Source organism: Peromyscus leucopus, chromosome 8b, assembly GCF_004664715.2.
Source record: "Peromyscus leucopus breed LL Stock chromosome 8b, UCI_PerLeu_2.1, whole genome shotgun sequence".
In the NCBI taxonomy this organism is placed as follows: Eukaryota; Metazoa; Chordata; class Mammalia; order Rodentia; family Cricetidae; genus Peromyscus; species Peromyscus leucopus.
Genome location: NC_051086.1, coordinates 92,388,176 through 92,410,407, shown reverse-complemented (window position 1 = coordinate 92,410,407; position 22,232 = coordinate 92,388,176). Strand labels below are relative to the sequence as shown.

Here is a 22,232-nt window from a genome sequence, read left to right as displayed (position 1 = left end):
TACACCCATAATAATAATAATAAATAAATTTGTTAAAAGAGAGAGTGTGTGTAGGCCAGTGAGATGGCTTAGTGAGTAAAGGCGATTGCGACCAAGACTGATGACCTAAGTTCAATCCCCAGGCTCACGTGGTAGAAGGGAAGGACCAAGTACAGAGTTTCCCTTTTATCCTCACACACGTACCAGGTTTTCATGCACCTGTGTGCACACATACACACAAAATTTATTTAATGTAATTTTTAGATTTTTTAATGTAATTTTAAATTTAATAAAATCAAAAGAGAACTAGATGTGGTGGTGTCCCTGTGGTGTTGGGGATTTTAACTCTTCCAATTGCTCCTCATAACAATCATGGATCATGCCCAGCAAACCTCCACCAACTGCGGTCCATTGCCTAAACACTCACTCACAGGAATCAGGGGGCCAGTGCTAATACTTCGATCTGAAACCAGTGCTCTTAGACCCCAATTCAGGGTACCTAGAATTTTGGAACAAGAGCTCAACATTCCGATACTGGCTCCATCAATCATTCACCCTGTGATACTGAGCACGTCACCCCTCTGGGATCCTTAGTGGCCTGGTGGGAACAGTAGAGATCACTGTGCTGTTCTGCCTACTTCACACAGACATGAAGAGGATCGAAAGACAGCTGCAAATGTGTGCTGAAAGCTCCTACATACTTTAGAAGTGACGGTTAGTCAAAAAAGAAGTCTTTAATGATGATTTATGGTAAGACAGCAAAGGCTCATGGGTACAGGCACTCTGCTGGAGTTGCTGAGATCTCTGTGCCCTCCCCCCAGGTACAGTTTGGTGACCGTGGGGGAGGAGATACCCCATAACCAATCCTTCAAACAGTTCATGAGCTGGTTATCATGTAATCCACCTGTTTGGAGCTATGGGCAGGGCTGGAAGACCATTTCCCTTGTAGTCTTTGTCTTCCCTAAACCTAAACCATTTAGACCTTCCTGGTCACTGAACACATCCCAGAGATGACCAAGAGCAGAGAAGGAATAAAAAGAACAAAACCAAATAACTCCCAGATGCCTAAGCAAATCAAGAGAGCAGACTCTGAAAATTGTGGGCCAAAGATAAGCTCGGTGCTTCCACCTCAAACCTTGGACTTTCCCAAGCATAGGAGATGCCCTGCTGGCTCTTCCTCCATAGAGTCATTTTGCAAAGCTGGCATTTATGGCAGCATTTATGTGCTTCTGAAGTTGTGGTTCTCAACCTCTTAAAAACAATTTATAAGCTTCTCTCTGAGATTACTCAGGGAGGATGATTGGCTGTGACGAACACGCCCAGTGCAGTAGACACCTCCACAGCTGTCTGAGAGTGGCCCCATGCAGCTCTTGCTGGTCGAGAGAGTGGGGGTCAGCCTCTGCACCCTCAGCTCTAGCCGCCCCATCAACAGCTTCCTGATGGCTGCTTATCTCCCAGCTCTCCGGCAAGACCTAAAACTACCCTGTCCCAGGGCTTCTTGACTCAGCATTGCAGACACTGTGGGTTGAGCAATCCTGAGTTGTTCGGGGCTATCCTGTACACTGTAAAGTTTCTGTAATATTTCTCACCTCTACCACCTGATGCCACTCTCTTAGAGAAGTGGTATCTACCACCCTATCTGTCCCCCCCTCCTGGCATGCCACTTGCCCTGGGTTTCTGGGTAGGAGGGAACTCACCCTAACTCCCTGCTCCCTTGACACAGGGAGCCCAAGTGGGAGGCCACAACGGAAGAACCAGGCTTTCCCAGGGTGACTGGGCCTGCTCATTCATTCATATATTCGCCCATTCACTCAATAATTGATGGGAACCTACATTGCACCAAGCTTCTTCTAGGTGCTGGAGAGGGATGGTAAAAAGGATGAAGGTTCCGTATTCACAGAGCTGGCCTACTTCTTGGCCTAGTTATGAGGACCAAAATTGCCTAGAGACATTTTCTCCATCTCCTGGGAAAGGGAGGGTGGTGATGTCATCCCCATCTGACAACTGCTGGACCATGAGCACAGAGCCTGGGTGATCAGACCTCCCCTACACCCCCATTTTGTCTTCTGGGAAAACCATGGCCGAGTTTGCTTTCTCTGTTGGCCCACACAGGCAAACGGTTTAACCCCCATAAATCCAATTTGCCTTGTTAACCACACAGCATTTATCATGCAAAATAGGCAAGACAGAGGCCTTCTCAAACTCTCTACACAGTTCTAACATCAAACACGCACTATCCTAAGGAGCAGGAGACCTGGACTCTGGGCCTAGCTCTGCAACAATTCCCCAAATGAGCCCCATGCGCTGTGAGCCTCGGCTGACCCATGAGAACAGAGGAAGAGCCTCACACATCCTGCAGTTAGCTGCCCACAAGCATTCCATGGAGACTAAGAGTTGGAGGCACACGGCTGTGGTTTATTCTCTGTCCCCCCACCGCCCCTGTCCCTATCACTCATCTACAAAATAAAGAGGAGTTTTAGAGGTTCAAACATGGCATGATGGAGGAAGCCATTATGAGGTTAGGGAGAAACCTGGTGCTAGGGAAATTCCCAGGGACCCACAAGGATGACCCCAGATAAGACTCTTAGCAATAGTGGAGAGGGTGCCTGAACTGGCCTTCTCCTGTATTCAGATTGGTGACTACCCTAATTGTCATCATAGAACCTTCATCCAGTAACTGATGGAAGCAGATGTGGAGATCCATAGCCAAGGACTGGGCCAAACTCCTCGAATCCAATCAAAGAGAGGGAGGAGGGATTACATGAGCAAGAGGGGTCCAGATCATGACGGAGAAACCCACAGAGACAGCTGACCTGAACTTGTGGGAGCTCATAGTCTCTGAACCAACAGCTGGGGAGCCTGCATGGGACCAGCCTAGACCCTCTGCATGTGGGTGACAGTTGTGTGGCTTGGTCTGTTTGTGGGGCCCCTGGCAATGGAACCATGATCCATCCCTGGTGCATGAGCATGGCTTGTTGTAATGTGACCAAGGAGGAAATGAACTATCCCAGCAGGGATCTTTTTTTCCTGCTTCTCCAGACTTTGCTCAGACTATGTGGGCCACCACACTACCATGGAACCCCAAAGGTAACAGAGAAATCAGATCAGACAGTAGCCCATGGGACAGCCAGGCCACCTACCAATGGACATCAATGAGAATAAGGTCACTCAGGATGGCCAGTGGCTGTCCCTCTTCAAGCAGTCTGCCAGCTCAGTCTTCATTTTTCTGGTTTTCTCATATCTCTTGTTTTTACCTTGAGGTCCACACACAAATCCTAGAAAATTCTCTACCATAGATGACACCTGAAAATTGGTTCCTTGTCCTGACATCTTCAGACCCCACCCAGGACCCCACCTACAGCTAATCCTCATCTCCTCCACACCACTGTTCTTTCCTCTTATACCAAGGAATTTGTTCAAGCGTGAAGTGCCTGGGATTTCTGGTTCCCTCCACCTGAGAAGCCTGGTTACTATATATTCTGCTTTAAATAACCATTTCCATAGCTCCTGCCAAATGTGCTGCCAGCTGATGTCAGATTCCAGTACTGACATGCAGGAACTGGTAGGCAAAGTTGAAGAACGCATGGTGGGAAGTAAAAATACTTACAAGGAAGACATTTCTAACCATTCGTTTAATTTTTCAAAAGGATCCAATGTCCCACTGGATTTTGATGGTGAAAGACTCAGGGCTCTTCATAGACCTAGGAAGGACAGGGTTACCAGATTCAGCAAGCAAAAACACATTCAATCTTTGGGGGCATGGTTATGCTAAAATGTTACTGTCTGTCTCTCTGCATAGCCCATCCAGCTGAGCACACTGGGATCTGCATGGAAGCCCTCAGTAGGGATACATCATTATTTAAGGGCCTCAACCAAGCAAGATGCTACTGTCCCTTCCCTCTGCCCCATCACCATGAAATTAGCTGATCCTGGGGACGGGTCAATTGCCATCCCTTGGGAAACCATGACCTCTGAGTCCTCTATGTCCTGTCTCAGCGACTGCCATGTGTGTCTTCCCAGGCTCCCTGAGCAGTAGTCAGAGATTTAGGGGCTAAGTCGTCACCCCTCTGATCTTGACCACTTCAGTGACATTGTACTCTGATCCCGGCTTCCTTCCACTAGGTGACTCAGCCCGAGCAGGAGTCTCAAGTCTCTCTCTGCCCTACTTCCAATCTCTCAGGTGTCCAAACTTCTGCCTACCTCCACTGTCACCAGACCTCACTGGACTGGGGACAGTCTGAACACAAACTAGGTGACCAAGGAGGTCCTTCACCCACTCCCTGGCTGCCCTTCAATGGGGATCTTCAGGGGAGCTGATAAGGAATGACATTGACCTTAAACAGTGGCTCCCTATTCAAAACTCTAGGGCCTCAACTCTCCAAGACCCTGCTATGGTTTTAAAACTCCCCCTGGGTCTAGCTTACCCTCACTAGGCCTTGAAATTCCCACTTTACCAAGTCCATATTGCTCCAGAATATCAACTCCCCAAACACACACACATACACACACACACACACACACACACACACACACACACACACACACACAAATTTCTCCCCCAGAAGTGACTTTGGTTATTGCTCTGGGCTTTGAAAGTCTACTCAGAATGAGCCATGTGTCTTGCCATAGTGAGTACCCAAGAAGCCACTGGGCCCAGCAGAAGAAAGTCATACCTCTCCAGTCCTCTTGTGACCATGCTCTGCCTTCATGTTTCAGGACCCAAAACCCTCTCCCTGAGGGCCAGCTCTTCCTGCACAACCATGCTGACCAACAGCTCCCATCTGGAGACTATGGCCTTCTGCTCAGAGGTTCTAAGTTCTTGCTCCCCTCATTCAGCTTTTATGATCTGAGAATCCCACAGCACTACCTTTCTCCCCAGTGTTTCAGAGAATCTGTGATTTATGGGAGATGCACTGTCAGGCATACTGGGTCAGGGACCTCAGTGTCTGCGTCCCCTCCATTCAAGTATCACTTAACTGAACCACAAAGCAAATCCTCCCCCCAAACGCCCCATTTGATTGGCTCAGCCATCAGCATTTACAGATGCCGGGCAGTCCACATAACAACATGCCTCCTGCTAACAGCAGCATCTCTGTGGCCAGGCCTGGGGCTCCAGGCTATCATTAACTGCCCTACACGGCGCAGGTTTTACTTTCAAGCTTCTCGGAGATGCTCAGATGAAAGCAGCCACGTGGCTGTTATGACCGATCATGAAAGCTGGACGGAGGATGCGTGCCAGATACCTGCCAGCTTTACCAAAAGGTGCCTGAACAAGTCTCAGCAGCCACCCATCCACCTGTCCCCTACCAAACTCCATGAGGGGACATGATGTGCCCATCTCTCCCAGAGCCCCAGGACAGCTGCTCAAAGGCATAGCTCATGTACCATGCTCTCCACCAGCAGTCCCAAAAGTACCATCCAAAAGGACATAGGCTCCCTGAAGTACAAGAACCCAAAAAGTGGGAATAAAAAAAAGGGGTCCCAGCAGGGACATGGGGGACTCTGAGACAATATATCATCAGGCCCTATTGACACCTTGCAATGGCATCCCTTCCCAGGCTTGTTTCAGGCTTCCCTAGGGTAGGACAGTGGGATTCCCCTTCCAGGAAGGCTAGGGAAGTCTCACACTTCTGTTTGGATGGTCAAAGCTGCCACCCAAAATAGATGATCCAAGTACCAAAGGAGTCTCAGGCATGGACTCTGCCCTCAGTTTCACCTTGTTCTCCACGTGCCTGGCTGCCATACCCAAATCTGGGGACAGACAGAGAGAGCCTCCTACTGGGACCGGATCTAAAGCCCCACCCCTTCTACTTTGGGTCTCAACAGGTGACCAGAGGCCTCAGTCTGCTTTCTGGCATGAGTCTGCCCTCTGCAGGGCCCAGGCAGGACAGACAGCCCCACAAGATGATGCGCAGACACGTACTGGTCCATTAACAAGGGGTGGAGCCTTGAGGACGGGGAGGTACCTTTTGCTCAAGGTGAGAAGCCAGGAGCTTCTTAAGAACTGCAGCATTGCACCGCCATGGTACATCACCTGCCGTGTGTCAGACTCTCCCACCAATCCACCAACCCCCACCTGGGAACATGACCCATGGTACATCACCTGCCGTGTGTCAGACTCTCCCACCAATCCACCAACCCCCACCTGGGAACATGACCCATGGTACATCACCTGCCGTGTGTCAGACTCTTCCACCAATCCACCAACCCCCACCTGGGAACATGACCCATGCATGGTACATCACCTGCTGTGTGTCAGACTCCTGGACATCACGGGAATGTACCCTGTTGACTCTTTTGGCACCTGAGTGCTGGGGCCTGGCTGGGAGTCTTGTTCCTCTCCCACGTTACTGAAAGTGAACCTATGACCCTTGACAAAGTACCCGTCAGCATCTCGGGAAGCCTTTTGGAACTGTGGATCCCGTCCTTTGAACTAGGTCTGTCACTTAGGAGGTCTGAATCAGTCTTCCTGTGTGTAAAATGGGCGTGACGGTGACAGCTCTTGAGCTGGTCAACGATGAAGTGACATGAAGCTGAGGAACAGGGTGGCGCATGCAACGTGCAGTGTGTTGGCTATTTCGATCTGGTTGCAACCCTTTGTCCTAGGGTCCCTGCCTTAACACACACGCATTCACAGTCTGACAGAGATGTGAGTCGGGCGCCACCAAGGCAGAGCTGTTTGCTCACTACCGCAGCTCTGGGGAGCAGCCACAGAGCCTGGTGTGGCCTGGGCAAGGAGGACAACCCCCCAAGGGAGGGGCAGTGTTGACCCAGCAGGTCTTTTCTCCCTCAAGTGTCACCCCACATGGGTGACTAAAGTGACAGATGGAGTCCTAGGCAGAAAGACAGGATCCCCACCCCACCCCTCCCACCTTCCAGATCAGAGAGCTGGGTCGGCCTTATTCCCAGCTCAGAAAGCCTGCTGAGTGGCCTGGCAGAAACACCTGCTCCTGACCCGCCCTGCCCAGGCTCCCCAAGACACATGATGGGGCCACAGGAGTCTTTAGTTGGGGCTCCTCAGAGTCCTCCCTGGGATCTGAGTGTAAGGCTCTCAGGCCAGACTTAGGGGCCCAGTTCCTGTCACTGAATGACTCCCCTCGTATTCTGTGGAGCGTGCCAATACCGAGTCACAAAAGACTCTTTGGCCTCAGGGACCAGAACCAACCAGGAGCACTCAGCTTTGACTGACTGGGGAGGGGACCCATTTCTTCCTGTCCTTGGTATAGTGTGCTCACTGTTCCCAGAGCCCCTCAGTCCTCCATCTAGTACATTCTTTCAGCTCCTGTAAATACACTAGGTATGAGGATGTGGGTGACCCTGAAACTATTTCTACCTCAAAGGGAGTCACAGAACCAGAGAGGTCGTGACCAGAAGTGTTGTTTGGTGAGCAGTGACTTACTGTGTGTCATATGTCCTGAGCCCTCAACTTTAATAACCCACAGGGGAGGTAGCAATTAGCAGGAGAGGAAGTGCTCGGAGTTAGTTCCTGTTTGTCTGAGAACTCCTTTAAAGGTAGAGGCCATCTTTTTCTTTCTCTTTCTCCAGAATCATTCCAGTGTAAGAATACAATAGCACTCAAGAGATAACTACAGACTAAACAAATTTCCCAAAACTCAAAAGGGGTTGGGAGTAAAGGCATGGCCTGTTTTTCTGTAATGATTTAGCTCCTGGCAGAGTCCTGGACGTTGAACTTGACCTGAGCCCCACCTCCTTCTATAGTGGAGAACGGAGTGGGCTCTCCAAGAGTGGAGAATAGATACTGTCTCTGCCTTAGCTAGCCCAGGCCTGCCTGAGTGACCCCTGCGTGCCTAAGCCACCTGCATGTGGCCTGCAAATGGGAAGAGTCTAAATTACACCAGGGTGGGGTGGGAAACTACAGAGGAGAGACAGGAGAGGGAGGGAAAGACCAGAGAAAGGGGACAGGTGGCAAGGGTGCCAGAGACCCTCCAACCCTCTAGCTGTGAGACAAAACCCAAATGTCACCGTGGAGGCAGGTTCCCCAGTTCATGCCTTCTTCTCTTCTTTCTACAAGTACTAGCTAAATCTTCTCCAAGATGAAAAGACACAGCCCTACCCCTAGGGCCACACTGTCAAAGTGGGGACAGATGGGTACAATCCTGGGAGCACCCAGGGCATGCCACACCATCTATCTGTCATGGAGAAGGGTCATTCATCTCAATCTGCATTTTAAGAAAAACCTCATTGTCTCGAATAAAACAAAGATGTGCTCTGGAGAGCAAGAGAAGGAGGGTCAGACTGTAGAGGTCTCCTGTAGAACAAGGGCTCTCCAGGTGCCCAACCACATGGCTGCTTCACCAAGAGCATTTTGAGATAGCAGGACCTTGAGGTTCACCGGGGAGGTTCTTGTAGGGGCCAGATTTGGAAAGAGGCGAGAAGAGGTCAGATCATCTGACCTGTGGGCCTCCAAAGGATCCTGGCCTTTCCCTGGTGGCCATGGATATCTCCAGAGGCATCTCTAAGCTATAGGACTTTACATTTCAATCCATCACCCCAGCCTGAGTGAAGGACAGAGTCAAACTGGAGGCAGGGAGGCCAGTGAGGATATTGTAGTAACATGTCCTGAAAGTTAGAGCCAAGGAAGATATGGGAGCTAAAACACTGTCCATGAGAAGGACTTATGGAAGACAAGGAGAGAGAGAGAGACAGAGACAGAGGGAGGGAGGGAGAGAGAGAGACCAAGATGATGCTGTCTTAGATTTCCAGGTCCCTGAGAGTGGAACAGGGATGAAACAGTCTAAGAGGGTGGCCCTGGAGATCTGTAGAGTTTGGAAATGGATGCCCTATGAACAATAAGACAGGTGAATCTGAAGCTGAAGAGGCAGGTGTAGGGGTCATCAAACATGTGAGTAATTAGGCCCACAGACATGTCCAGGATGGTCCAAGGGGAGAGTAAAGAGCAGAGAGAAAACATGTGCAGTCAATTTGTGTAGAATAAGCATGGCCAGAGAAGGCTATGACTTTAGGCCGGATCTGCAGAAAAGCCAGGGAGAGCAGGGAGATCAGAGGCTGGGCAGCCAGAGACCAGGGCAGGCTGAGGTTCTGAGTGAGTCATAGGCTAATCCACTGGGTGATTTAGAGTTGTAAGATCTTGGGGTGTGCCAAGGAAAACAGAAAAAGAAGGATATCTCAGGCCAAAATGGAGCTATCAGCCTGGAAGGCAGCCATTCCGGGCTGGGATACCTGTTCTGGGCCTCTATTTTCCCAAGATCCCATCAGTGTCTAAGTTACCTGCTCAGCCCACCTGTACCCACCTCACCCATCACCCAAATCAGGCCTTGGCAGTGGCCACCCTCAGAAACCAGGCCAGAAACAAAAACATTTGCAGAAAAGCAGTAATCTTTATTGAATTATTCGTTCTTTTTAGTAGAGGCGATGAGAAACCAGAGTAGGAAGAAAGAGCAGGGAAGGGAAGAGAAGGCCTCCAATCAGGAGAGAAGGGGGCGGGTCCATCCTCGGAGGTTGTCAGAGCCGTGGGTCCTTTGGACAAACGGAACTGGCTTCACATTCTGAGTCTTCTCATCCTACACCGTCAACTCTCCTCCTGAGGCTGCTGAAGGCCAGGAAAGGGACTCCAGGCTGAGTTAATACTTGCGGAAATCCAGGCGACCGGAAGTGGAGGGGGAGACAGAGGTGTTGGAGGAAGAAGCAGTGCCATTTCCTGAGACAGAGAGAAGACAAGATGCTAAGGCTGGAGAAACCCCACCTCAGGCTGAGCCAAGACCCCAGGAAGGCTCACAAGCTCCTAAGTGGTCAAGGGTATGTGGGTGGGCATTCTATTATTGTCCTCAATGGTGGCTTTCTCCAAGACAACCCCATGGCTCTGTGGGGCAGAGACATTTATGTAATTGTTTCCACCCAATTCCCTCCATCTTTGTACTTGGGAACCAGCACTGCCTCCCTCCCAGCCCACCTCCACCCAAGTTCAGCAATTCAAACCACTGAGCCGTCTCCTCACCTCCAGCGTTGCTGAAGCCAGTCATCCTGAAAGGGGGCAGGGGGGAAAACAGCCATGAGCAGAAGGCAATAGAGGACAAGTGTTTCCTGGTCCTCTGATGTAGGGACTCTGTCACCTTCCAAGAACCTTGACCTGGAATCTTTTCCAACATTGTCTCCAGCCCGGGACCTTCTTTCCCCCCAAGGTATCTATAAGGCATGCTTGCCTGTCTACCTGTCTTGCCAATTTGTCTGTATGAAAGCCCCAAGATTTGGGGTATCTGGTTCACTAAGTTCTCTGTCCCCCACCTTTCTCCTAAGCCCACAGGGATGGCTTAGTCCCTGCACATAGTATGAAAACAGTTCAATCAACACCTTCTCTCTCCTTGGTGCAGAAGCCAAGCAGGCACTCTGTCATGGAGCTTATGTGGCCATCACAAACCACTACCTTGACAGCTTTGTATGGCTGAACCACATCCTAACTAACAGCTGTCCTGGATTAAATGTTCCTTCCACATCCCTTTTCCGGTCTATCCACCAGAATAGGAATGGTTTCCAGTCTATCCAAAAACAGGGACCCAAATTGGGATGTCCAAAGGTATTAACCCTGCTAGCCTGCCTCAGTTCCTCAGTCTAACTGGGGAGAGGGGGAGGGGCTCTGACCCCAGCTCTTTTGCCAGACTATTTAAGTTCCAACAGAAGCTCTCCCCTCTCTGACAGGAGGAGGCTGATCTCTAACACCCTGCCTGTTCTGGCAGCCACTGTTCCTGCGACCCCCTTCTCAAGACAGCAGGTGCCAGGGACCTACTTGGCATCCTGGCCCTCGAGCAGGCTGCGGTAGGTGGCAATCTCCTGCTCCAGCCTTGTTTTGATGTCCAGCAGCATCTTGTATTCCTGGTTCTGACACTCCATCTCACTGCGGAGGTCACTCAGCTGGGTCTCGATGCTGCTGATGAGACCCTGGATCTGTTGCAGTTGCAGGGCGTAGCGGCACTCTGTCTCAGCCAAGGTGCTTTCCAAGCCAGCTTTCTGATGGAGCAACAAGAAAGAAGTTATGGGGAGAGCCAGTCCAGAGGGAGACCCAGTAGTGGGGGGCACAGGGCACAGGCAGCAGAGGGTACCATGCTCAGCTGGGACTGCAGCTCGATCTCCAGGCCCTGGAGTGTGCGCCTGAGCTCTGTGATCTCTGTCTTGCTGGTCTGGATCATGGCAGCACTGGAGGACACTTCCTTACTCAACTCTGCACTCTGATTGCCAAACAGAGAGAAGGGGTGATGGGGTTAGCAAGAAGTCCTGACCAAAAGCCATGCCCCGCCCCCCACTCAGCACCACCCAGCTATGTGGGTTAGGTACATCAGTACCTGCCTCTGGAACCATTCCTCAGCATCCCTCCGATTCTTCTCAGCCAGGGCTTCATACTGCTCCCTCATCTCAGCCAGCACACGGGTCAGATCAATGCCAGGGGTGGCATCCATCTCCACATTGACCTGGCCTACAACCTGGTTGCTGAACTCCTTCATCTCCTGTGGGGTAGGAAAGGAAGATGTGAGAGGCTCCCCCTTCTCCTTATCTCTGAGTGACAGCAGAAGGTTCTGGAAGAGTCTTCAGGACCCCACCGTGGATGGCAGTGTCAGCCTGCAGCAGAGGGCTCTCCTTGCTCACCAGAGGTGGCCCAGCCTGTCATCCCCTCTCACCTCCTCATGGTTCTTCTTCAGGTAGGCCAGCTCCTCATTCAGGCTCTCAATCTGCATCTCCAGGTCAGTCTTAGATAGAGTCAGCTCATCCAGCACCCTGCGCAGGCCATTGATGTCGGCCTCCACACTCTGGCGCAAGGTCAGCTCATTTTCGTACCTGAAACATTTTTAAGAATTAAAGCAAAGCATAAATAATATTAGACACATCCCACCCCCCACACTGAACTCCTCTACGACTCCAAGGCCTTGGCTCCTGAGTATCCCAGTGTCCTCCACCAGATTCCTCTAATGTAAGAGTCTGCTGGGATGGACCTGAGGAAAACAGACTCACTTGAGCCTGAAGTCATCTGCAGCCAGCCTGGCGTTGTCGATCTCCAGGATGACCCTGTTGTTGTCTGTGGTGGCTTCCAGAATCTACAAAACACAGGTGGAACACTCTGGAGCTGTGCGTAGAAAGCAAAACTCAGCGTCTTAACTGTGCTTGAGTGGAGACAAAGAAAGCACTCTGTGAAGTGCGGAAGAGGCAAGGCCAGCACCTCTCCTTTCTCTTGAGCATTCCTCATCAAGTCAGGGTGGGAGAGGCCAGTGGTGGACATTTCAGAGGAAACACCCACTCAGGACATCTTCCGGTAGTCATATCTCAGAGCTGCTACCTGTCTAGGCCACTGTCTCCAGAGCCTTCCCCTTAAAGCCAGAAGGGGTTCAATGTGACTCCAGATACGTTCTGGCCATGTCCCTGGAGCTGGCCTCCCAGACAAGCAAAGAAGAAACACATCTAGTTGAATCTCTTGCCCAAACATTTACAGTCTAAGCATGAAAGCCTGTCCTGCCTAACCGGGGCTTGATCCAGGCTGAGAGATTTCTGCTCTAACAAGTTGGTGTCACGGTGTGACAGATGGGCATCACTGAGGACTTCCAGGCCCTGTACCAGCCTGAGCCTCTGCCTCTACACCCAACTGAGTCATCCTCCACTGAGAAGTTTATACATGGTTCTTCCAAAATAAACAGTGAACGAAGATGCCTTTTCTGTGTTGGTTTTAGCCATTTTAAAAGATGTCATGGAAACATCTTTTAAAATGTCATGTTTCCAAATAACTCAGTAGGTTAGGCTATAGCAACTGAGTCACAAGTAACAGTTCAGGAAGCCATAAAAAAAAAATCGGCAGGAGTAACGACACCAATAAACAAGAAGTATGAGAGGAAGCGTCTGGGTCACAGCATAAGAAAACTTCAGTAGTTGAGACTCTTGGTAGTGTGGAGTTAGAATTTTCCCCTGCAAGAATATGGACTCCATCCATGCCTGGTCCTCTGTGGCACTGCATGTCCGAGCTCTTGAGGCTCTGCCCTGTACTAAGAAAGCCTTCTTAGTATCAGAGGCCTCACCTTATTCCGGAGTTCCTCTATGGTCTTGTAGTAGGCGCTGTAGTCCCTCTCTGGACTAGCTGGGCTCTGCCTCATGTGCCAGTCGCGAATCTTCACCTCCAGATCAGCATTGGCTGCCTCCAGAGCGCGTACCTTTTCCAGGTAGTTGGCTAAGCGGTCGTTGAGATTCTGCATGGTGATTTTCTCATTGCCAGAGATGAGGCCACCATCGCCACCTCCAAAGTCACCAAAGCCTCCACCAAAACCCCCACCAAAACCTCCGCCATAGCTACCTCCGAAGCCACCCCCGAAACCACTACCAGCCCCTCCACCAAAGCCACAGCTCATGCCACCTCCGTAGCCTCCAGATGACCCTCCGGTGACAAACCGGGAAGAGCAGGTAGAGATTTTCCGGCCTCCTCCAAGCTGGCAAGAACCGGCCCCGAAACCACCGCCATAGCTGGTGGAAGAACTCTGAAAGCGGCAACTCATGGCGGGAGCTAGAGTAAGAGCAGAAGCAGACAGGAGCTGAACTTGACCAAGGCCAAGGAGGACTGTGGCTCTTCCTCGCTGGGCATGCCTTTTATGCACCTTCCACGGGGGTGGGACACCCTCTCTCCTCCCTTCCCCACCCTCTGACCGGATGCCAACTGCACCTCAGTTCCCACAAACCCAGTTACCTCTGCTCTCCAGGGTGGGTTGTGTCTTTGGGGGTGGCTCTTTTTCCTTTTAATCCTCAACAAAAGGGATGATTCAGAGGGAGCAGTGTTCTGCTTGAGACTATCGTTTTGACAACCCTGAATTCTACTTCACCTTTCCAGTTAGGAACCTCGGTCCCAGCCCTGCCCAGTATTAGAATGGGGACTGAGCTGCAATGGTCTGCCAGAGAGCCTCCTCAGGGGAAGGCCAGGCTGCAAAGTGGCCCCATGCTGGGTGGAATCGCCTTAGCCCTCACAGCCCTTCTTTCTGCTTCTAAAACATCTGGCTGGAATGTTCTGGAAACCCCTTAGCACTTCATCTATGCCAATGTACCCAACACTTCTGATGACAAACTTTGTCGGTCTTGAAGAATTAACCACCTTGAACATGTTTAGCCTGAGAAAGAAATGGGTCCAGGGACTGGAGAGTTGGCTCCATGGCTAAGAATACTTGCTGTTTTGGGCAAGGGCCTGAGTTCAGTTCCCAACACCCGCATGAGAGCTCACAAATGTCTGTAACTCCAGTTCCAGAGGAATCTCATTCCTTCTTCTGGACTCTGTAAGCATCAGGAACACTCATGATGCATGGCATCAAACACTCATGCCCATGAAATAAAAATAAATAAATCTAGAAAGAAAGAAAGGAAGGAAGAAAGAAAGAAAGGAAGGGAGGGAGGGAGGGAGGAAGGAAGGAAGGAAGAAAGAAAGAAAAAAAAAAAAGAAAGAAAAAAAAAAAAAAAAAAAAAAAAAAAAAAAAAAAAGAGGAAGAAGGAAGGAAGGAAGGAAGGAAGGAAAGGAAGGAAGGAAGGAAGGAAGGAAGGAAGGAAGGAAGAAGGAAATGGTTCAAAAAAGAAACTAATAAGAGACCCTAGGGGACCCCAGAAAGCAAACACAGTTGAGGAAACTGAGGCATGGGAAGAGGAAGTAACCCCCCCCACACACACACACACAGTAATATGCTCAGAGCCTAAATACTTTACACTCAATTTCTTTTTTTTTCCTTTAATTTTTCAGTTACATTTAATTATTTTGTGCACTGGGGGAACACATGTACTGCAGTATGCTGTGGAGGTCAGAGGACAACTGTCAGAAGTCAGCTCTCTCTTTCTACCGTGTGTGTCCCAGGAATGAAACTCTGCTGAGCATCTCTCCAACCCTGTGCTCAGTTTCACCCATCTTAGCAGCAGCCCCAGGAGGTAACATTTATAATATCCCCCACTTTATACCCAGAAAACTGAATCTTAGATAGAATCAGAACTAAACCCCAAGGCTAGTTCTACCCTAAGACTCATTTTAGATCTCTTTTTCACACAATAAAGCTTATAAAGCCTAAGTGTCTAATTGCCTTGTCACTTATGCATGCTCCTGTACAACCGTATCCACAACTGAGTACTCGTAAACTCATGGTACCTTTCCTGAGAATCCACCTGCAGCCCACACCCCTAATAAAATCATTCTTCCAATGTCTGTCACCAGAGATGAGCCCATAGGTTCTCCACCAGAGGCTACCTGACTCCCCAGAGGACATTTAACAATATCTAGAGTTGTTTGAGTTGTCACAAACCATTGGATGATGGTCCTGGTGTGCAAAGGGTAGAGATAGGGGACGTCACTAAATATCTTGCAATGCTCAGGAAAGTCTCCGCAGCAATGAATTACCATACCCCAAAGGTCTACAGGGTTGAGGTTCAAAAGCTCTGGGTCAGTCCAACACATTAGGTTAATAATTCTGATTGTCTTAGGGCACCTTCCAAATCTGCAAAGGTTCTTGAGTTCCTGAGCAGGGCCCTCTCTCATGATATCTGCTTCAGTTTGTAAGCATTTGACTGAGAGACGCATAGAAGGTTGTGTCTTGGGGGCTAGGGTTGGGTTCTCTTCTGAAGACCCCAGAGTGTGGCTAAGAAGCTCAGGGACTACACAGAGACACTGGTAGAGAAGGCCTTGCTGGTCCCACTGGAAGAAAAGGTCTTGAAGGGCCCCTCTCAGAACCTGGGATAGGAAAGAAGTTCCCAGGGCTGAAAAGGAAGGAGCCCAGCCTGGGCCCCCAACCTTCCCACATCAATGGACCACAGCTACTGTGAATGGCCTCTCAGGAAGAGGGTTCTGAGCCACAGGAGTATGAGGGCGTTGGTAATACCAGGCAGGGGCCGAGGAGAGGTGGCACAGGTGTGAGACCATCCCAGAACTCCCTGTGCTGATTCAGCAAGACTAGAAAAGAAAGCCCTGAGTCGGGACATTGTCACTTTCATGTTCAGAGGTAAGGAAGTGGATCGTGTTCACCCAGAAGGCAGGTGGTCTTGCCAGAGCAAGACCCAGGGTGTACTGGGGTGTTCAAACACCACGATGAGTCCGGGATTTGGGCTGACCCCTGACCCTGCCCAGCCCTCCCATCCCAAACTGATGGCTCAGCTCTCTCACTGGAAAGGCATGATTCAGCCCAAAGCAAGAGCCCTGGCTCTCTCGGTGAAGGATCAAAACTAACAAAAAGGTGATTAATGAAACCTGCCTGGCCCGAGGTGATGATGCCCCAATCCTCCTGGGTTGACAAGCAGGTTGGGGCCAACGCCTCTAAAGGTAACAATGTCACAGATCCTCCAAAGCCCTGGCAGAGCAAACATGGATGGCCATGACATGCCTCCCCTCACAGGGTCAGGGCACAGCCTCTCCTTCCCAGAAGGGACTCATGGTGTCTTGCTACAAGAATGCCCTCCACCTACACATTGTGACCCCCCCCCCAGAGACTATGGGTACAAACCAGGCCCTTCGAAGGGAAGCAGAGCAGAGACTCATCTGGGTTCCCAGTCCCCATCTCAACACTCAGAAAAACTCATGCTCGCTTGTCTGGCAGTTTTCTCCTTGGCTCTTTGACAAAACAACATGAAATTCCATCCTAAGGTCTCCAGCTGTTTCAAGAGCAGGAGAGAGAAAACCACATGCATTCACCCCCAAGCTTAACACTAATACGTTGTCATTTAGCCTCATGTTAGGAGAGGGTGATTGGTGTTTATTGTTTTATTTCTTTACTTTTGAGACAGAGTCTTATGTCTGTAGCCAAGGACCTTGAACTTCTGACCCTATGTGTATACTTCCTGAGTACTAGGATCACAGGCATGACCCACCATGCCAGATTATTCCAGGCCAGCAATCAAAACCAGCAGTTCACACATGCAAACCAAGCTCACCACTTACTGAGCTACATCCCCAGCTCAAGAGAGGATTTTTCAGATGAAGTAGATGAGGTTCAAGAAAGCAAATCACTTGCCCAAGGACACCTTGAAGCCAAATTTTGAATCTGGCTTCTGATTCTGTCTATCCATACCCAGGGGTGGGGTGCTCAAGTCTTTGAGGAGTTCATTCCAGGATAGTGTGATTTATAGAAAAATATGAACATTTAGGGAGTTTTGTCTTGGGTTCCTGGCACAGAATTAAAACCCTTAATTTTTGATCCATGGGGACACTGGGGACACCTTTTGTCCTCATACCTGGTCTCCAGTGTTAGCCACAGACAGTCTCCAATCTCTCAGCTTTTTCTGATAACAGGAGCATCATGGTAGATGGTGCTGGGTGGGCTCATGGATGGGGGGGGGGCTGGTCACAGGAATGACTTTCAGTCTTACCTGCCCAGCCCCCATCCTCCAGGAAGAGGAATGCAGCTGGAGGCTGTGTTCATTAATCATGCCTGTGTGATGAAATCTCCACTCAAATGCTAAAGTATGCAGTGCAGACAGTCACAGTCAATGAATGAGACCATGCCTATGTGCCAGAAGGGTGATGTCCGCCAACTTGATGAGGACAATAATTCCTGTACTGGGGGCCCAGCTAAACCTCATCTATGTGTTTCTTCCCCCGACTGCTCATTTGGGGGCCTTTAGCAACCATGACAATGTTTTCCTGGATTCTGTGAGCTCCTCTACCCAAGAAGGGAGTCTTGGGGATCCATGACTTACAACCAGGTGTGACAAATGTTGCAGTTAGCCTGGGGAATGTGCTGCCTATAACTGTCATCTGAAACAGGGTTTCTTCAGTCTTGTGGGCCTGAGCCAGAGCCTTTGGGGTCTGTACTAACTCCAGGGCTGGAGAGACGGCTCAGCCGTTAAAGGCTGGGTCACAGCCTTTGGGGTCTGTGTTAACTCCAGTTGATGTCAGAACTGCACTGACTGGTGTGATTTCCAGAGGGCATCACAGAAATGCTTGTTGGGGGGGACACCCCACACAGCAGGTCACATGCATGCTCTGAGTTGGTGAGATTAGCAGGGAGAAGGAAGCGAACCCCATGGGCATGCCAGGGCCTGAAGCACTAAAGCTAGTCTGAAGTGACTTGGGAATAGTGCGTGCCAAACGTATCTCTGAGGAAGGGGGCTGTCCTCTAGGCTTGAATCAATCTGCTCCTCAGTAGAGTCCCCTCCCTGGTGGGAGCCTTGGGACCCCTTGGGAGGTGGGTCAGCCATTCTCCACTCAGATTTCACTGAGGTCAAAGTACACACGAGATGTTGAGGGGCTTGGGAGACGACTCGGCAGGTAAAAGCAGCACTTGCTGCCCAAGGCTAAGGACCTGATTTGGGATCATCAGGACTCATGTACGAGACAGACACACAAAGTTCTATTACCACAGTCCTCCTACAGGAAAATGGGACATGGGGACAGAAGACTCCCAGGAAGCGTGTGGGCCAGCTGGACTGACAGCAGCAGTCACAATCAAAAGGTCCTGCGTTAAACAAAGTAGATAGCGGAGACAATACCCAAAACTGCCCTCTGACCTCCACACAGCACCTCCATTCACACATGCGCACCTACACACAATCAATAAAATAGATACTACGTTGAACATTCTATCTGCATGATCTTATTTCAGAACAACTCTGCTCTATATACCATACTCTTATTCAGCTGGGGCAACTGAGGTACAGAGAGGTTAACTGCATTGCCCAAATTCAAAATCTCGGCCGTCAGTTAGGATGTAGCTCTGCTGGTACCACGCTCGCCTAGCACGCATGAAGACCAGGATTTAAAGGTATAAACCAGGCACGGTGGTGCATGCCTGTAATCTCACCGCTCAGGAATTCAGAGTTCAGGGTTATCCTTGGCTCCACAGTATACTTGATATCAATCTGGGATATGTAAGAACCCACTTCAACACAAACAATCTTCTCCAGGGTCTGCATGTAAATCATTTGAAGTCTTTAAAGTATTATTCACAATCAATTGGCAATAATAAGCACATTATTTTCCTGAATTCTGTGAGACTGGTAAGGAGGGAGTCATAGAACCCCACAATTTGTTACAAGTGGGGCGGAAGTTGTGGGAGGCCTGGAGACATGCTGCTTACAGTTGTTATCTGAATTAGGGTTCTATCTTGTGGGACTAAACCCTAACCTGTGAGGTCTTTCTTTTTTCTTTTTTTTTGGGGGGTGGGGGTGTTTGTTTTTTTGTTTGTTTGGTTGGTTGGTTGGTCGGTTGGTTGGTTGGTTGGTTGGTTTGGTTTGGTTTGGTTTGGTTTGGTTTGGTTTTGGTTTTTCGAGACAAGGTTTCTCTGTGTAGTTTTGATGCCTGTCCTGGATCTCACTCTGTAGACCAGACTGGCCTCAAACTCACAGAGATCCACCTGCCTCTGCCTCCCGAGTGCTGGGATTAAAGGCGTGCGCCACCACCGCCCTGCTGTGAGGTCTTTTCTAACTATGGTTGTGTCAGAATTGAGCTTGTGTCAGATTTCCAGTAAACATCACAGAATTTCTTGTCATGTGATCTCAAAGAGGAGAGGATCGTTGTTCGCTGCTTTATTATTTTACTTTTGAGACAGAGTGTTTTCATAGCTCAGGCTGCTCTCAAAAACATCATGTAGTCCTGAATGACCTCAAATAAATTACATAGCCAAGGCTGATCTTGAACTTCTGATCCTCCTACCTCCACATCCCGAGTGCTAGGATTACAAGTGAGTGCAATCACACCAAGTTTACTCTGTGCTGGGGCTCAAACCCAGGGCCTCATGCATGCTAAACAAGCTCACTACCCACTGAGCTACATGTCCAGCCTGGGATGTTTTTTTGTTTTGTTTTGTGTTTTTTAAACCTGCTTTTTCAGATGAAGCAGGTGAATTTCAAATAAACAATTCATTTGTCCTAGGACACCTTGAATTCAAGTTTTGAATCTCAGCTCTTGGTCTGTCTACCATACTTAGTGGTGGGGTACTCAGATTTCTGAGTGGTCAGTTCTTATCCCCCATGCAAGCACATCTGCTGGCCTTTCCATGCTCAGCCATCACTAGTATCTGGACAGTGGATGGTCCTGCTCCCCATGGTGGCCTATGACATTAATAGCTTGCAGTATCAGCCTTTCCAATGGCTTTGACTGATCTGAGTTCCTAAGCCCAGGGGTTTATGGGAGTGCTCACTCAGTGAGGGACTGCAATAAGAACTGTCCCACCTAATAACCTCTTTTCACATTTAGGAAAACTGAGGCCTGGGACAGTAAGAAACAAGAAGAAATGCAAGCTTCTCATGAACCTCACAGTGAAACCATCTCTAAGTTGGTTTCAGCATGTCGTCTTTCCAAGTCTCTGGCCCTCAACTAGTGTATGTCTTCACCAAATTGCTAATGTGCAGAGCCTTCCCTGGCTTGTACCCAGTCCCCTGGCTTCTACTTCAGTGTCCTGCTTAGACAGGGTCTGTCTTCTCTCTCTTGAGAAGCAGACCTTCCTCCTGACAGTCAACCCAGGCCTTAAGGCAGCTCTCCCTCCTCACAAACACCCGCTTCGTACAGAACTACTCATAAATCACTTCAAACTAGCCTTGGTGCCTCGGGCCCTGGCACGTCCACAGTGCCTAATTCTAACACAGGCTTTATGTCAACACAGGCTTCCCAGGGACTCAGCATGGTCAGCAAAGACTTTGGATGAGAGGAACCTGAGTTTCAAGCCTCCATTGGCCACCAGCTAGCTGTGTGTGACCTTAGGAAAGTTGCTCAACCTTCCAAGGCCTGAATGGCCACAACTGAAAAGCAGGTATTAGATGAGTGAGCACATACGGCTTATCAAATGCCTGCGATGCAAAGGGCATGGAGCAGGGAGAGAACTGCCGGTGAGGAAATGCAAGCTCATTGTTAGATGGCCGGTCTGAAAATCCTCCTGGGCCTCCACCCTGCACTGACACACAGCTTCGCCTTCCTCCCACTCTGGCCCCTGCATAGCACACATAGCAACCGAGCAGGTGGCAGGTGGCTCCTATATCACTTCCTCTACCCTATTTGAGGACACAATCCTTGGCCACCTCTCCGAACACAGCTCCTGGTGCAGAGAAGCCTGAGGAGCAGTTTGGGGGAGCCTTTGTCTGTGGGTACAAGTGATAAGACAAGGCACACAGAAGCAGCATTCAAGGAGTGACCCCAGCTCCCAGTCTTAGGAGCAAAGCTGTCCTGTTGGACCTCTCTCCTCCCATTGCCCTTGCAGGTGACCACCATAGAGACACACTTCCAAGAGACCAGAGACCATCTAGAGCCATGTATCAGGCAAGATCAGTGAAGGAGAACCAGCTCCATGTACAAGGTCAGCAAATGCTGATGTTTGACCCACACAGAGGGTTCTGCAGAAGGTCCAGTGCCTGGTTCTTCTCCCAGGTTCCAGGTCACCATGTCCAGCCATACTCTTCGTTACACAGGTTGGGAAATTGAGGCCCAGAGAAGGAAAAAGACCAGCTTCAGTCCTCTGGGAGATTTGGCAGACATATCTCATGCCTGCTCTGGGAAAGCCAACCTGAGCTGAAGACATGCCCAAGGCCATAACCTCTCTCTGTAGGGATGGGAATGGGATCATCTGCTACCTGCTTCCTCGGGTTGGCTGCAACCCAAGCCTGACCTCAGCCCAGACAGACAGAAGGTGTACCTCTTCTGCTCAGAAACTATTTAAGAGCTCATAGGACATAGGCATCCCCAGGGACAAGGCAGGAGACAAGTTCCAAGAACATCTTGACAGCCCCACTGGGGATCCAGGAAAGCAGAATAGGTACTCCAAACCAGCATGGTGGCTCACACCTATAAATCCAGTCGTCAAGAAGATCAGGAGTTCTAGGTCATCTCTCTCCTCTTCTCCCATCCCGTTCCCCCCCACACACACACACACATGCATACACGATAATTTTCACGTTTATCTTATTACTTATTTGTGTGTCTATGTGAGCAAGGTTGTCCTCGGTGCACCAATGGAATTCAGAGGACAACCTATGGAGGTTGGCTCTCTCCTACCATGCGGATCCTGAAACTCAAACTTAGGTCATCGGTCTTGGCCACAAGCCGCTCTTCCTCGCTGAGCCGCACCACCTGTCGGAGAGGCAGCTTCTCCTCCTCCCTAGACTCAAGGTCCAGCTGCAGGAGAAAGCTAGCAGATGGCACACTCAGTCTGTACCCTCTCTTGCCTTAATACTGCAGCTTCTGCAGAGGTGGTTGTTGCTTGTTTGTTTGTTTGTTTGTTTGTTTTGCAAACTGAAGACAGAAAGATACGGGTGCTGTGGGGTGTTCTGTATGTCCTGTGGGAGCCTGTTCTTGGGTTCCTCATGGC

The 22,232-nt window shown here is 49.9% G+C and overlaps 1 protein-coding gene across 1 annotated transcript; it reads right to left on the bottom strand.

Annotated features, from left to right (window-relative positions):
- Nucleotides 1–9,318: 9,318 nt before the first annotated feature.
- Krt13 (keratin 13) lies at nucleotides 9,319–13,561 on the bottom strand. Its single transcript, XM_028889506.2, has 8 exons — nucleotides 13,011–13,561; nucleotides 11,959–12,041; nucleotides 11,628–11,784; nucleotides 11,295–11,456; nucleotides 11,055–11,180; nucleotides 10,742–10,962; nucleotides 9,956–9,981; nucleotides 9,319–9,658 (listed from the first exon to the last, which is right to left on the bottom strand). The coding sequence occupies exons 1-8, from the start codon at nucleotides 13,479–13,481 to the stop codon at nucleotides 9,582–9,584; spliced, it is 1,323 nt and encodes a 440-aa protein (XP_028745339.1). The 5' UTR covers nucleotides 13,482–13,561; the 3' UTR covers nucleotides 9,319–9,581.
- Between the last annotated feature and the right edge of the window lie 8,671 nt (nucleotides 13,562–22,232).

Bases quoted from the DNA above. Each gene is read 5' to 3' on its own strand.
- Krt13 (XM_028889506.2), bottom strand. From the start codon at position 13,481: ATGAGTTGCCGCTTTCAGAGTTCTTCCACCAGCTATGGCGGTGGTTTC. The intron at 11,181-11,294 runs GTACTGATGTAC...TTTGGCAATCAG, and splicing joins AGGAATGGTTCCAGAGGCAG to AGTGCAGAGTTGAGTAAGGA. The intron at 9,659-9,955 runs GTGAGGAGACGG...TCTCTGTCTCAG, and splicing joins TGGCTTCAGCAACGCTGGAG to GAAATGGCACTGCTTCTTCC.